The sequence below is a fragment of the Oncorhynchus masou genome, chromosome 28, assembly GCF_036934945.1.
Source record: "Oncorhynchus masou masou isolate Uvic2021 chromosome 28, UVic_Omas_1.1, whole genome shotgun sequence".
NCBI lineage: Eukaryota > Metazoa > Chordata > Actinopteri > Salmoniformes > Salmonidae > Oncorhynchus > Oncorhynchus masou.
In genome coordinates, this window is record NC_088239.1 from 24,949,070 (window position 1) to 24,965,407 (window position 16,338).

At 41.6% G+C, this 16,338-nt stretch overlaps 2 protein-coding genes across 4 annotated transcripts; one reads left to right on the top strand and one right to left on the bottom strand.

Annotated features, from left to right (window-relative positions):
• Positions 1-78: 78 nt before the first annotated feature.
• Positions 79-3,202, top strand: chchd7 (coiled-coil-helix-coiled-coil-helix domain containing 7). 2 transcript variants are annotated; one of them, XM_064941664.1, is made up of 4 exons: positions 79-196; positions 1,161-1,228; positions 1,351-1,449; positions 2,662-3,202. In XM_064941664.1, exons 2-4 carry the CDS (start codon positions 1,175-1,177, stop codon positions 2,764-2,766), a joined length of 258 nt encoding a protein of 85 aa, XP_064797736.1. In that variant the 5' UTR covers positions 79-196; positions 1,161-1,174; the 3' UTR covers positions 2,767-3,202. The 2 variants fall into 2 exon arrangements, with proteins under 2 accessions (XP_064797736.1, XP_064797737.1); XM_064941665.1 differs by lacking the exon at positions 79-196 and adding an exon at positions 207-382.
• Positions 3,203-5,237: 2,035 nt separating this feature from the next.
• Positions 5,238-16,338, bottom strand: sdr16c5b (short chain dehydrogenase/reductase family 16C, member 5b). 2 transcript variants are annotated; one of them, XM_064941663.1, is made up of 7 exons: positions 16,218-16,338; positions 15,186-15,526; positions 11,783-11,914; positions 10,436-10,535; positions 10,161-10,305; positions 8,801-8,926; positions 5,238-6,197 (listed from the first exon to the last, which is right to left on the bottom strand). In XM_064941663.1, the coding sequence occupies exons 2-7, from the start codon at positions 15,504-15,506 to the stop codon at positions 6,104-6,106; spliced, it is 918 nt and encodes a 305-aa protein (XP_064797735.1). In that variant the 5' UTR covers positions 15,507-15,526; positions 16,218-16,338; the 3' UTR covers positions 5,238-6,103. The 2 variants fall into 2 exon arrangements, with proteins under 2 accessions (XP_064797735.1, XP_064797734.1); XM_064941662.1 differs by lacking the exon at positions 16,218-16,338 and adding an exon at positions 15,897-16,008.

Sequence of the window (16,338 nt, forward strand, 5' to 3'; positions counted from 1 at the left end):
GGCGTATCGACCTGTCAGTTTACTGAAAAGTACCCTGTCGTCGTTTCTGTATTTTGTCCTGTTGGTCAGATTTGCTGTCAGTTTGTTGCAGACGTCATGAACATCGTAGTGCGATGTTATTAAATGACGTTCGAACTGACATGAGGGAATAGATGCACAAGTATTCAACCAAGATTTCCACATAACATCAAGAAAAGTAAGTGCGGAACGCGGTGGGCAGTCATGTAGATTTGACCAAAGTCGAAGCGCAGTGATTTGCGAAAGGTTCGCTGTCGCGTGAAAATCTCATTATCAAACAATTCGACTTCCTGGCTGGCTAGCTAGCTATGCTAGCTGTGGCACTATCATACATCCTCGGGGAGAGTCATGCACAACTTTTGAGGTAACCTTTTGCCTTTGCAGTGTCGCTTTTGTGACATCGGTTAGCAGAAAGCGTCGTTAGCCCTCTTACGGGCTTAATTTTTTTTAGTTAGCTGCTATAGTTGCAGTAGCTAGCTCACTCATTCGAAGGTCAATGACAAAGGTGATCTATTATATTGACAAGATAGTCGAGTGACGGCACAAACAATGGAAATATGTCCACGAAGATGGAAGGTAGGCGAGATCAGGTGGGACCATTCCAGCCAATTAGAGGGCAGATATGCTTGTGAACAGGCACAACTCCGATTTAAAGTATTTTTTTTTTGCTGCCAAAATGCCACGTGCGTCCACTGTCAGTGCATTCGTAACAACATAACCATTACATAACTTATATCACATCAAATAAGCCTCAAGTAGGAAATTAGCCATTACATTTTTTTGTTAAACAAATTCGTCACCGACTCTCATACAAAAAAAATACTTTGGTCTTATTTCGTGGACAGATTTTGAGCGCCGTAAACGCTCTCGCTTCGCCTTCTCTGACGTTCATCCATGTAGCTCGAGCTGTAGCAACAACGTTATAAGGTGCAGCTATGAGTTTGCTGTTCCTGATATTATGGTAACTTTTTTTGTACCTGATATTTATCTAGTCATTGTTGCCGCACTTGAGAATACATAGGTCAATGGGTCCATCCCTGACCTTGTATGTTTTATTGTAGCCAACCGTGATCATATAAATTGTTTAATTGTACGAGACAATGTATCGACTTCAATGTATTGCACATTTGTTTGTTTTTCAGCGACGCAGCAAGAAATGGACAAAAACGTGCGCAAGCTTCGAAGTAAAGATATAAACCCATGCATTGAAGTATGTATTAGTATGCAGGCTACATGTTTGAATGAGATTATGCCTACATTTGAGATCTATACTGGTTTGAATGTTAATGTAATTTCTGTCAAATTGAACCACATGACTTTACTCTTTTCCAGGAAAGTGATGGCTCTCAGAAATGTTTGGATGCCAATAACTATGATAAGAACATGTGTTCTGCATATTTTCTGAGATACAAAAACTGCAGAAAATACTGGGTGAGTATGCATTGGCGCAATCCATGAGTGCCATTCTAATGTAGCCTAATGCAGTGAGAGATCTCAAATAGATATTAAGTATTGCATGTAGGCCAACATGAGGCAAAGATGAAGAATTCAAATTTACAGGTTGTCTGAAGGGAATGTTTAATATTAAAACATACTCAAATCACCTCAAACTAAAATTGGAAGGACCAGCAGAATGACTCACTGCATTCAAAGCTTGCTCCCTGTTGAGTTATTCTGTGCCAGTCTTTAAACTATGGAATCAGCTTAATTGATTAGAACCTGCTGAAGAGGCCACTTCTTTTTTTCTTAAATTTTACCCCCAATTTCGATCTTGTCTCATCGTTGCAACTCCCCAAAGGCCTCGGGAGGTGACGGTTGAGTCATGCGTCCTCCGAGACGTGACCTGCCAAACCCGCAGTTCTTAACACCCGCCCGCTTAACCCGGAAGCCAGTCACACTAATGTGTCGAAGGAAACACTGTTCAGCTGACTAGAGGTCAGCCTGCAGGCGCCTGGCCCGCCACAAGGAGTCGCTAGAGCGTAATGAGCCAAGTAAAGACCCTCCGGCCAAACCATCACCTAACCCGGAAGACGCTGGGCCAATTGTGCACTACCCTATGGGACTCCTGATCAGTCGGTTGTGATACAGCCCGGGATCAAACCCTGATCTGTGGTGACTCCTCTAGCACTGTGATGCAATGCCTCCCGAGTGGCGCAGCGGTCTAAGGCAAGAGCCCACCCCTTAACAAGACTTTGTCTACATCAACTGGGTTGAGATTGGGATTTGCAGTGGCTGTGTTCCAGTACACCCACATTGCAGTCTTGGGAATGTAGCCATTTGCACGGAGCTGCCCTACAAAATAATTGGTCATGTTCTGGTTTTGTTCATCTATCCATTTGCATTATAATATGTACTTCATTGTCTAACTTTCAGAGATTGAAAATACTCTTATGTTCACACCCCAAAGGGGAGACACAACCACCCTGAGGGTGCAGCGCCCTTGAAGCAATTGTAAGTGGTTGGGTGACTCGTTCAAGGGCAAAACATCAAGCATCCATTTTTTTTTTTTTTTTTCATCAGTTGGGATTTGAACTCTTAAAAGCTAGGCTGCGTGCCGCCCCAAACAGTCCCAAATCAGTACATATCACAGGGCCTATGGACTTAAATCGACGTGATTCCAATGTTTTCTGTTCTTTTTTTCAGCACAACCTCATGGTGAATAGGAGACGAGACGGCGTGAAGCCTGACATGCCAACTGCTGAGGAGCGCCAGGAGATACTAGCTGCCATTGGAGGCAAGCCCTATTGAGGCAGTAGCAAGACCAGTAGAAGGAAACACTGGATTGGGGTGTAGACCATACTTTCCAGTAAAGCTCTGGGACAGACACCTTTTTTATGAAGGTCTGAGAGCTCCTCCACACACCTCACCATTATGATACTGACCGTGCCCCAAGAGCACTGTGTGCTGCTTGCCACTAAAGGTTGAAGGTGGCGTTGAAACCTGTCAAATACCAATATCAATGATCAAATCACAGTATGCCTAATGCTGAAATCTGGCAATGAATGTGCATAGCTGGTTAGTATGAGTGGAGCTATATGGAAAAGCACTTCAAGTTGCCTTGATGAATCAAGTGTTTTTAATAATCTTTAAAGAAAGAACTGGGAAGACTATGGGCTTACTCACCTTTATTTGAAAGCCTTGCCAGCATCTCTGAAAATAAACTGAATCTGTGTTTGTAAAATTATTTATTTAGTGTACTTTTTTCACAATTGCGTAAAAGCATTTTTTGGAACAATGTCTTTTTTTTTTTTTTACAACATGTCACAAGATGAGTGTCTGCAAAGACATTAATGCAACCATATTTATCTCTGGAGTACAAGTAGACAAAACAAAGTCTTTATTTGCAGTCACTAAGTCATGATCAAAATTGGTACTAGCCTACAACCATTGAAAGGTGCAGAATTCTGTGCGATTCGTCTCCTTTTATGCATATTTCATACACATTACATGTTTTTAAAATAAGCATTGTGTGCAGGATTCATTCATCGGTATCACAATCTAAGTCCTTGTATTCAATGCATAGGCTGGGTTGCTCATAGTTGCGTAGACTCCATTGCTATACATAATAGGAAATAAGGTGAATACAATGGAGCAACACCACTGATATGAACGTATAGCCTCAATCCACACAAAAGCTCTATAATGGAAGGTGACAATGTTGGCGATGATTTACTTAGAAGTAACCCAACTTCACTCTGCATGTCAGCAATATTGTACAAAATCATACAAGTGAGTCCCCATTACTTAGAAATCTTCCGATATTGTACATGGTATGACACTGATGGGATTTAATTAGAATTCCGTACAGTAGTATTTACTCATTGCCGGAAACAGTTAACGCAAATGTGCACATTTCTCTTCGGGTGAACATTTTTTTTTTTTTGTTAATATTCTGTGAAATAAAGACTACAATTAATTTTGTATTCGCTGATGACATTTGTATTTAAAGTTTTGCAAAAGGTGGTCTATGATATGTAAGTCAGATACAAAGACAAGAAAATGATCATAACATTAGTACATGCACTTGATCGCTGCTGACCTGCTAATGATACGTTTCAACACGGATCCAAAAATTGCTTGTACATGATTGAGAAAAACCATAACATTGGCGCCAAGCCTGATCGCAGATCTGTATTGTTTTTTATTTATTGAACTAGGCAAGTCAGTTAAGAACAAATTCTTATTTACAATAACGGCCTACCCAGCTAAACCCTAATACGTACGATGCTGGGCCAATTGTGCGCCGCCCTATGAGACTCCCAATCACAGCCGGTTATGATACAGCCTGGAATTAAAAACAGGGTCTGTAGTGATGCCTCTAGCACCGAGATGTAGTGCCTTAGACCGCTACGCCACTCGGGAGTCCCAAAGGTGCTTTGGCCAACATCTGATTCGCTGTTATGCTAAACAGTCTTCCAATGTAAAGGTCGACTCTGTTGGGCAGGTTTAAATAAATGAGTGCAAGGAGTAAAGTGGGTCATATTCTGATTCAATAATCCTTGCTGCCGCAGTGTTTACACCATCACATACAGTATATGCAGTTAGCCAAACCCCTTTGAATCTCAGTTGGCTAGTATTTTGAATCACATACTCGTGAGGGCACATGCAGGTCTGGGACCAGGTTAATTTGGGAAAATACTTAACTTTGTACGGATTGTTTCAAGTGCATGCATTATGTAAGGTAATAGCCTATGACTTGATACAATAAAACACATTTGAAATGCTTCAGTTGTATTGTATTCCGACAAATTTGTCATGTAGTGTCGGTTGTATGCCAGTGCTATTGTTTCGCATTAGTGTTTCAGAGCCATTTACACGAGGTGGTGCTGTTGCTTTACTGACGGAGACACCCACACATTACACTGCTTCCTCAAATCTGGCTATAGAGGTCTACAGCAATGTTGTTTTCCCCTCGAATCGGCGACTGATAAGTAGGGTTGTTAAATGTTTTAATGGTGACTGACCACTGTCAGACTGTGAGGATCCACCAGATCTGCAGATTCCTAGAGTGTGTTTTTCCATGCAAATGTTGAGATGATGCCTATAATCAACAATCCCCTGCACACAGCAGATGTGCACTACAACATTGTGGCTCTCAGAATACCGATTAAGAGTTGCACTCATTATCAAACAAGCAATCAAGCAAAGAATGTCTCTTACTCTGTGCCAATCTATTACTTTGAACAGATGTCCTTCAATGGCATAAAGAAGATAAACCATGTATGTCATGTATTTTATTATGCGATCAGACAGTTGTAAAGCTTTCCAAACATTTAACTTTCCAGCAAGCAAAGATTAATATGAGGCATACATGGTCAATCATTAAGACATGATATACGATTGGGATTATCTGAAAAGATAACCATGGCTGCACCTGTAAATGAATAATGATGATATGTCCATAATTTCATACTATCACATAACGAGTTGAAACATCAGCAACCTTTAAAGTATACTTTGGCATATTATTAAATTATTAAAGTTTCTTAGCAGCTTTATTGCCATGGCAATATATATCCCAACTACATTTTTGATGCGGATACTTTTGAACAAGCTACATAATAAGACTATAATATAATTAAGGCTAACAATGCATAGACTTTCGATTAAAATACATAAAAGCAAGATATCATTCAACAACCACTTTAAAGCAGTAGCTTTTGTAAATGAATACATTTCAAGTGACTCTCAGGAGAGAAATCTCATTGGACGTAAAATAACAGACATTTACTTCATACGGTATTCCCACACAATAGTAAAACAAGAGGTAACAACATATATGGTAGAATTAGTAACCATAGTTTCATACGAGTGCATCATCTCTGTATACTGTCAATGGCTCTTTAAAACATCCTTCATAGGCGATAATTATTTGTGCACTAACAATTCAATTCTACAGTGAATTTCGTATATGTACATGTATAGGCAGTTAGTCACTGGTATGTAGGACATGCATATTACTTCCATTATAAAAGTCAGAAAAGCTTATTAAAATGTAGTCTAGATTCACAAAGGGTTGTAAACTGCAGCACTTCATGCAGGAAATGGATTGAGATCCTCCCCTCCTGAGCACTTATTGAATGCTTCAGTCCTTTTTCCCATGGCCTTTGAATGCATCCATGAAATTGAATGCCCCCATGTAGTCACCCAAGAGGAGCCCCATCTTAGTGGGCAAAATGCTGTGAGAAGAGAACACACGTGATAAAAAGAGACAGGGGTTATTTATTCTACTTCACAGCAGCTGTAAATTATTGACCTATTTTTTTTCTTCTCCAAACGCACAAAACCCAATAAATACTGAACAAAATAATTGAATAGTCATGTACATATACTGTACGTCATGTATATGTGCAGTAAAGCCATTCTGTGAAGAACGGCTGCACTTCAAACATCAATAATCAAACATAAAATGCCTTTATGACTGACATAAATGCTAGTGACTCCATATGATCATGCACCACATTAACTTTTACAATCATTTTCTGGAAAAAAATACAATAGGAACCATCAAAGGCTTTGTGGAAGTGTGCAGATTTCCATACAGATTTCCATACGGAAGTAGAGCTTGATTACAATTGATACAGGAGGAATAGGAGGTGAGTCATCTCTCTCTCTCTCTCTCTCTCCTCTCTCTCTCTCTCTCTCTCTCTCTCTCTCTCTCTCTCTCTCTCTCTTTCTCTCTCTTTCTCTCTCCTATATCTCTCTCCTTCTTATTCCTATCTTGCCCTCTCTCTTTCTCTCCTATCTCCCTCTCCCTCTCCCTCTCTCTCTGAGGTGCTCTCATTCATGGAGGGCTTCCCAGCTAAAGCCCAACTGACTAAATGTCCACCTTAGAAACCAGGTTCTTTTGTGAGTTAATCATCTATCCAATTTATGCATTTTTGGCACTTCAATCAAATTCAAGGAATACATTTTCATTAAATTAGTTGCAGTAGGTAATTAGCAATAGGATTTCTTTAAAAATGCACCATTAAGAGTGGGAGTTTTACGCCTGTGTGAAGGTACTGAAGGGCCCAGATGCAGTTTAGAATTAATGTCAGTGAATCCTTAGATAAAACAGTGTGCTCAGAGTAGCAAGTGTGTGTGGGGGTGTGTGTTGAAATATTATTCCCCTCTTGCAATGGGGTCATAGTCCCACTAAAAAGTTCAACTCTGTCCCAATGTAACAGCAGAGAAGCAGTCTGCGGTAGAGAAAATGTCTGTCTACATTCTCAGTTCCTGTCTAGGCTGTGTTGTAATCACTCACGTGTTATGACCTTTCCCTACCGCCTCTGAAACCAATACCTGTGTTTATAGTGTTTGATATGAATGATTAGCATGAACTGCTATCCAAAGCATTCGTAGCACATCCTTAAACACTGAATAAACATGACATAATGGCTAGAGGTACATAGACAGTTATTTTGACATGTAATCGTGTGGTGTATGTCACCTAGTTTCTGCGAGCGTGTTCATGTTGATTGTGTGAAATAAGTACACATGGGTGGGTGTGTGCGAGTTCGTGTACATGTCGGAAAGTTGCATGTGCGTGCGGTCGAGTGTACTGTAAGCGTGTGTGTGATGCGTGTGTGCACTTATTTGTGTGTTTGCGTGTGCGTTTTGTGCCCGCTACCCGCCTTCGACTCAGTCTCTCACGCAACCTCCTCTCTCCACTCTTTGTTTACACATGCACCTTTCCACCTAGGCAGCTGTCAGGTCAAGTATCCTCTGTGGCAGGCCTGCATTAATCACTCAGATCTCTAGAGCAATCTCTAGTGTTTAGACAAGCACCACCACAAACAACGTGTTCCAGCTCTCAATCTCTCTCACTCCACTCTCAATCTCTCTCACTCCACTCTCAATCGCTCTCACTCCACTCTCAATCTCAGTCCCTGTGATAGAAGTATTTGCACTTTTGCTTATAGCCCCCACACCATTTGACACAATGAAAGCTTGCGCATCTGCATTCATACCGGATCAATCTGCTTGGTGTCTGTCCAGTTGAGGGACAAACAACAATGTTTATGCACGCAATGGCTTTATTGACCCAACTCCCGCTTCTGCGCACACATAGGTCCCTAAACCATTCTGCTGTTTTATTTAACCACCATGTTTCTCTTTTGATGTAAAAATACTGCAATGTGGATTTGGTTGAATTGAGCCTGGTGAGTAAAGTAACGCTCCCTACACTTTCAACGCATTTTTACGCACAAAAGTTGGGTATCCGCTTGCCAAAATAAAAAAGGTGCGGTGAACTGCGTTAACGTGAGTTTACCCTTCACTACACCACTGTTCTCAGTCCAGAGTGTCAACAGTTTTATCTGTTTGCGTCCTCTCCATACATTTTTGTTGTCAACAATCTAGGTCATTGCTGAGTACAAAGGTTTGAAAGTCAGTGTTGGGTGGATCATAAAAATGCCTTAATAAATACAAGTAAATACACTTTTAAGACACATTTCAGTTGAATGCATTCAGTTGTACAACTGACTGGGTATCCCCCTTTCACTTCCCTTTTCTTTATGAGTCCTCAATTAGTATATTTCAAGTAGAATGGAATGTATCTGTTTTACCCCAGTAGTCGAACAAAAATGCAGAATGCTTTTGGGTAGAGTAGCAGGTAGACCCCCTCCACAGGTAGATGCTGCATTTTTTGACACGTGACTGCTGTGGTTGTATAAACAAAGATATAGAAAACCTGTTTGATTACATCTAAACCTAAGAGACAACTGGGACTGGGGAGGTAGCGGCTAGGGCCCGGGGGTCCATTTAGTAAATCCTGCATAGTGTTTGGTACAGTTCTTACTTCTTGAGGGCGAGGATGAGGTAGAGGATCCGAGGCATGTACAGGTACACTTGGTCAGTTTGGATAGCACGGACGATCATTTTGGCCACATAGTCAGGTTCCAGGATGGGCATGAGAAGGGGCCATCTGCAGGAAGCACCCAAAACCAAACAAATCATTTCTCTCACTGATCATCAATTCAAAGTAATGGGCTGGCACTCTCTAGTGTGAATCTACATCTAAAAACACACTGCATGCACTGACGCTTTCAAAAATGATTGTCTAAGCCCCTTTTACATTTCACTTCAAATCCTTCAAAATGTTATGCCACGATGAACGTTGTACTTTGTAATCAGTTTCTGCCTTCAGTCTGTTCCTTAAAAGACATAAAACCCATAAACTTTAGAGAACAAATAAAAACCATTGTAGCATCTTGATAAAAACAGGACTTTTGTGTGGGGACTTCCAACATCACAATCTCATTCATGATTGGTTCCTGATTTTTGTTCAGAAATTTGACAGTGTGTGTGTGTGTGTGTGTGTGTGTGTGTGTGTGTGTGTGTGTGTGTGTGTGTGTCTGAGTAACAGGATGTGGTAGGCATTGCTCTGCTCAGTGGCATTGCTCTGCTCTGCTCAGCATGAATAATAAAGTGAGAAAATGGAAGGGCCCAAAGAGCAAGACTGAGGGACGCTGGCATTTATGTAACTCATTCTGACATCACACACACACACACACACACACACACACACACACACACACACACACACACACACACACACACACACACACACACACACACACACACACACACACACACACACACACACACACACGCACGCACGCACACACGGCACACACACACACACACACACACACACACACACACACACACACACACACACACACACACGCACGCACACACACACACACACATGCACACATGCGCGCGCGCCACCCAAACGGCCTTGATCACTAGCGACATCTAAGGACATGGCCCTAGGCAGTCCAGGTAGAGCTGTGTCCATGGCATCTATGGTGTTGTCACATAACTAGTAGGGCGAGGTTGCCCCGGCCTAGACAATAATTGAAGGTCATCTACACACCAGGGTATACTGCCATTAATTGTATTTCCACTCCCTGGTCTAAATCATATACATTTACTGCTCAAGACAGTTACAAAGTAGAATTTCACCTCCTAGCAAAGTGAAGCAGAGCAAGCATTTTATTGCTTAGCTACACACTGCTACTACACATAGCGCAGTGCAACATTGTACATATTTCCATATTGTGTCTACAGTCGCAGCACTTCCTCTAACAGAGCTTATGGCAGCAAAATGTGTTCTGGGTATGTGTGTGTGTGTGTCAGAACGGTGGACCCACTTGGTGACAGCGCCGTCAAACATCCCCGTGTTAATGAAGAAGGGACACACGATGGTGGTCTTCACTCCGTTTTTCTTTGTCGCTAGCAGCTCCAGTGCCACAGACTCAGCAAAGCCCACAGCCGCAAACTTACTGGCACAGTAATCTGAGCACAGACAGAGATTAGAGGAATGGGAATGCATTACTCTGAGTGTTCACACTCACACTATGTGATGTTGGGTAAAATATTTATATCCCACTTTAGAGGGGTAGTGAGTGAGATGAGTATATCTAACCTGCCAGGCCGTTGACTCCAATCAGTCCAGCAGAGCTTGCGATGCTCACCAGGTGACCATGGTTACTGGCTATCATTGCAGGGAGAAACGCCTTGTAAGTCTGGGGGAAAACAGATGATCATAGTTGAGAATTACTTTGCTGGCGACCTACTATGCATATAATAAAAAATACCCCATGCGCACTGATATTTGGACATGTTCTTTGTCTCTCCTTGTCTAAGTATTTTTTTATTTTATGTTTATCTTACACCTATATTGATATGAGCATGTTGTGTTACGTTTAGCGTTATTTCCATAGGCTGGTCTGGCACATCCTGCGGGCTTATGCCATCTATCATTCCCTATGCTACTGTTTTACTCTTAGACTTGAAAAGATGGCACTGCAGATCCGCAAAACGTTCAAGAGCATCTGACTGGCTGCATCGCCGCTTGGTAGGACAACTGCAAGGCACCCATTCCGCAAGGTGCTACAGAGGGTGGTGAGTACGGCACAGTACATCGCTGGGCCAAGCGCCGTGCCATCCAGGACCTCTTTACCAGGCGGTGTCAGGCCCTAAATATTTTCAAAGACTCCAGCCACCCAAGCCATAGACTGTACTCTCTGCTACCGCATGGCAAGCGGTACCAGTGCACCAAGTCTGGAACCAACAAGACCCTGAACAGCTTCAACACCCAAGCCCAAGCCTCCCAACGCTAACCCTTCCCGGACTACCTGCATTGGCCCTTTTTTAACTAACTCTCTTGCACTGACTCTATGCACACACACTGGTCTATAACCACACACACACTCACACACACTTACACTGACACCCCAACACACACATAAAATGCGCACACACACATACTGACGCCACACACACACACACACACACACACACACACACACACACACACACACACACACACACACACACACACACACACACACACACACACACACACACACACACACACAAACCACATACGCTGCTGCTACTGCTCCACATACGCTGTTGCTACAGCTCAGTCTATTATCTATGTCACTTTACCCCTACCAATATGTACATAGCTACCTCAATAGTCTCGTATCCCTGCATATCGACTCGGTACTGGTACTCGCTGTATATAGCCATGTTATTGTTTTTCATTATTCACTGTGTATCTATTCCTCGTGCCACTATTTCTATTTTCTATTTCTTATATCTTATCTTTAACTCTGCATGGTTGGAAAAGGACCCTTAAACATCTCACTGTTAGTCTACACCTGTTGTATACGAGGCATTTGGCAAATAAAATTAGATTTGATTTGATTTTGATTTGACTTGTCGCAGAAAAATACAAAATGTTCATGATAAAATTCCAACTCACCCAGAAGTGAGCATTGGAGTTGACCTCCATAGACTTCTCAATCAGGCTGTCGGGAGCATTCATGAACTTCGTCCCTGTGACAATGCCTGCATTGTTTATCAGGATTGTCACGTCTCCCACTTCCCTTTTCACCTGGCAATCAACACATAATATAGCATGCTGTATAGACGTAACAGGATAAGAACATAAATGGAACTGGGCCTAAATCTACCACACAGAGATCACACAGATTACCACTAATCTCTGAGAAATAAAAGGTGCTAAGTAGAACCACACAGGGTTCTTTGGTTTGTCCCCATAGGGGAACCCTTTTTGTTGCTGGGTAGAACCCTTTGCAGAGGGTTCTTTTTTTATTAATATATATTTTTTAATGTAAGCTTTATTTAACTAGGCAAGTGAGTTAAGAACAAATTCGTACTTTACAATGACAGCCTACTCCGGCCAAATCTTCCTCTAACCCAGACAACGCTGGGCCAATTGTGCACCACCCTATGGGACTCCCAATCACAGCCGGTTGTGATACAGCCCATGATCGAACCAGGGTCTGTGGTGATGCCTCTAGCACCGTGCCACTCGGGAGCCCTATCTATGTACGGTACTTCAAAGAACCCCCTGTATATGGTTCTACCTAGAGTCATTTTATAATCTAAAGGTTCTTCCTAGAACCGTCTGTGAAGGGTTCTGCCGAGAAACATTTTATCTTTGGAGGGTTCTTCCTGGAATTATCTATGAATGGTTCCACCAGCCTTATTAGCCTTTAAAATTTAATTATTTATGACAATACATTACATATATCATAAGGCCTTTATTTGAGGGACTAATTATACCCTAAAATAGTGGTGTTAGGAATCTCCTGGTTTACTAGAAACATCAGCCTGCAAATCACATTATGCTGGTTTGCAAAATGATCTGTAATTCCTATTGGAATCCAGCCAGAGTTAGGATAACCAATTGTGGAATTGTTAATCACCTACAACCTGCATTCAGAATGACTACCAAGGTAGGGAAGATTGGATGATTGAGACTACCTCAATCATCCAAACTGGAACAACCATCTCAGTAACGGATGAAATACATCCAATTACTAACAGATTGGATTATAGAAAACTGTATGTTATTTATCTTTGTGTAGCATAACATTTATCAACCAAGTAATGTACATGCAAAAACACAGATATTACAGTAAAACAAACAATTCTGAAAATCTCCCTGCAATAGAGCATGCTGGGAAAAATTATATATGGTTGTATGTATAGTTGAAGTCGGAAGTTGACATACACTTAGGCTGGAGTCATTAAAACTCGTTTTTCAACCACTCCACAAAATTTCTTGTTAACAAACTATAGTTTTGGCAAGTCGGTTAGGACATCTACTTTGTGCATGACACAAGTCATTTTTACAACAATTGTTAACAGACAGATTATTTCACTTATATTTCACAGTATCACAATTCCAGTGGGTCAGAAGTTTACATACATTAAGTTGACTGTGCCTTTAAACAGCTTGGAAAATTCCAGAAAATTATATATTGGCTTTATAAGCTTCTGATAGGCTAATTGACATCATTTGAGTCAATTGGAGGTGTACTTGTGGATGTATTTCAAGGCCTACCTTCAAACTCAGTGCCTCTTTGCTTGACATCATGGGAAAATCAAAAGAAATCAGCCAAGACCTCAGAAAGAAAATTGTTATCCTCCACAAGTCTGGTTCATCCTTGGGAGCAATTTCCAAACGCCTGAAGGTACCACGTTCATCTGTACAAACAATAGTACGCAAGTATAAACACCATTGGACCACGCAGCCGTCATACCGCTCAGGAAGGAGACGCGTCCTGTCTCCTAGAGATGAACGTACTTTGGTGCCGAAAAGTGAAAATCAATTCCAGAACAACAGCTAAGTACCTTGTGAAGATGCTGGTACAAAAGGTAACTATATCCACAGTAAAACTAGTCCTATATCAACATAACCTGAAAGGCTGCTCAGTAAGGAAGAAGCCACTGCTCAAAAACCGCCATAAAAAAGCCACACTACGGTTTGCAACTACACATGGGGACATAGCCATAACGGCTTGCAAGCCGAAGAACACCATCCCTACTGTGAAGCACAGGGGTGGCAGCATCATGTTGTGGGGGTGCTTTGCTGCAGGAGGGACTGGTGCACTTCACAAAATAGATGGCATCATTAACAAGGAAAATTATGTGGATATATTGAAGCAACATCTCAAGACATCAGTCAGGAAGTTAAAGCTTGGTCACAAATGGGTCTTCCAAATGGACAATAACCCCAAGCATACTTCCAAAGTTGTGGCAAAATGGCTTAAGGACAACAAAGTCAAGGTATTGGAGTGGCCATCACAAAGCCCTGACCTCAATCCCATAGAACATTTCTGGGCAGAACTGAAAAAATGCGTGCCAGCAAGAAGGCCTACAAACCTGACTCAGTTACACCAGCTCTGTCAGAAGGAATGGACCAAAATTCACCCAACTTATTGTGGGAAGCTTGTGGAAGGCTACCCGAAATGTGATCCAAGTTAAACAATTTAAAGGCAATGCTACCAAATACTAATTGAGTGTATGTAAACTTCTGATCCACTGGAAATGTGATGAAAGAAATAAAACCTGAAATAGATCATTCTCTCTACTATTATTCACATTATGTCACATTCTTAAACTAAAGTGGTGATCCTAACTGACCCAAGACAGGGAATATTTACTTGGATTACATTTCAGGAATTGTGAAAAACTGAGTTTAAAATGTATTTGGCTGAAGTGTATGTAAACTTCCAACAACTGTATAACCTTTCTTGCCCGTCAAAGAGTCATCAAAGAACCCTTTCTTCCAAAAACGGTTCTTAGGATGTTAAAGGTTCTAGGTATAACCCTATCCCTCCACAAAAAAACTCCTGTTGAACCCTTTTTTCTGAGAGTGTAGCAGAGTATGACTGTGATCTCCAGTATCTAACCAATACCTATCCACTGGATCATAGTATGGGAATATTGTGGGATCTGAGCTGTAATCATGAGGTGGACCTGAACAGAGCAGACATGGAATGTGTGGGAGTCTTTCAACATTTGTTCCCAAAGCATGAAGGCCCTTTGAGTTGTTGTACCTTATAATAGACATTGAGTTGATCAAATATTTATGTAAATATCTTCCCTCTCAAATACATTTGCATGCTTTCCGGAAGGAGCTTTGCAGTGCGGTGTATTTGCAACAGCTCAAATTACAACTTTGAAGATCGGTGTACAGTATGTTTTGAAAAATACGGTACTGTAGCCTGTCAAAAATACTACAGACCTTCAAACTATTACCTGCTGTAGGAAAGTGGTAGAACATGGGTGATAACATCCATACCTGGTCAGGTATATAGACCATATACCTGACCAGGTGGCATAAAACCCACCTGGTCAGCCACTGAGTACACCTCTGCCTTGTTGCTGCAGTCACAGATGTATGAGTGGACTCTGGCCGCGCCCCTTTGCTTCACCAGTCGAACCGTTTCCTTGTTGCCATCCTGACTAATGTCCCACAGCACCAGCGTTACGCCCATGGAGGCGAACTCAAGCGCCATCAGCCTGCCGATGCCGCTACCCGCCCCTGTGATGAGGATAGTTTCTCCCGCAACGCTCTTCTTCCGCGAAGGGATGAAAAGTTTTACAAGTGCCTCCAAGTTATAATATATGGACAAGGCCAGCACCTGTAGCGTCTCCAGAGCGAAGTTCATCTTAAAGATTAGTAGAGTACCTATCAAACCGCATGAATTAAAGTTGAGTTAAACATGTAAATGATGCGTTATACATAGGCTATAATCTATTCTGGTGGTATGGTTAATGGAAAACAACTGTCTCTCTTTTCCCAAAATGATATAGCATTGTCAGGTCTGTTGTTAGCCTATGGGTTTCCATAGGCCTTATTCTGAATTAATAAAGGTAAAAACCATTACAATTGATTGCTTTCTTTCCTCTCTATGTTGATTATTTTCTTTCCCTCGATCTTCAATGTCAGAATCGGCTTAGAATAAGAACACTAATAAGGATGATAGCATGTCGACAAAATACTACGTTTTCTAATTCAGTTGATATCTTCAAATATGGCTACACAGCGTTTAACTTACCCCTATCCTTACGAGAACAAGTCTTAGAAACCTATATCGAGCATCACAGTAAGCAAAAATAGTAGCGCTTATCCTATTATAGGATTACTTTTCCGACCTTTGCACAATGAGGTAGTAGGGACCGACACCGTGTTAACCTCGAGACAAAGTTCAATTCTATATCGTAGGGCAGACTATGGCTTTAACCGCACACAGGCAGGGCGCGTCTCCTATGAACCATTTGCTCAGCATTCTCTATGTGATGAGTTGATGGAAGTAGCCTATATTAGAAACGGCCCGTTTAATCAGTTGTCATTCAGTTTAATATAAAGATACGCTTACCTTAATCTATAGGCAAAAGTATTTGGTTCCCTTTCTTCAAACACTTTGTCTGTGTTCTGCGCGCAAAACGTATCCAAATCCGCACAGCCAGTCGCGGCTACCTATTAACTTTGACCTAGTA

What these genes read in the sequence shown, in the direction of transcription:
- chchd7 (XM_064941664.1), top strand. Translation starts at nt 1,175, where the DNA reads ATGGACAAAAACGTGCGCAAGCTTCGAAGTAAAGATATAAACCCATGC. An exon ending in ATATAAACCCATGCATTGAA is followed by an intron (nt 1,229 to 1,350) that starts GTATGTATTAGT and finishes ACTCTTTTCCAG; the next exon opens with GAAAGTGATGGCTCTCAGAA. An exon ending in AAAACTGCAGAAAATACTGG is followed by an intron (nt 1,450 to 2,661) that starts GTGAGTATGCAT and finishes TCTTTTTTTCAG; the next exon opens with CACAACCTCATGGTGAATAG.
- sdr16c5b (XM_064941663.1), bottom strand. Translation starts at nt 15,506, where the DNA reads ATGAACTTCGCTCTGGAGACGCTACAGGTGCTGGCCTTGTCCATATAT. An exon ending in ACTCCAATGCTCACTTCTGG is followed by an intron (nt 10,536 to 11,782) that starts GTGAGTTGGAAT and finishes GTTTTCCCCCAG; the next exon opens with ACTTACAAGGCGTTTCTCCC. An exon ending in TTTGACGGCGCTGTCACCAA is followed by an intron (nt 8,927 to 10,160) that starts GTGGGTCCACCG and finishes TGCTTCCTGCAG; the next exon opens with ATGGCCCCTTCTCATGCCCA.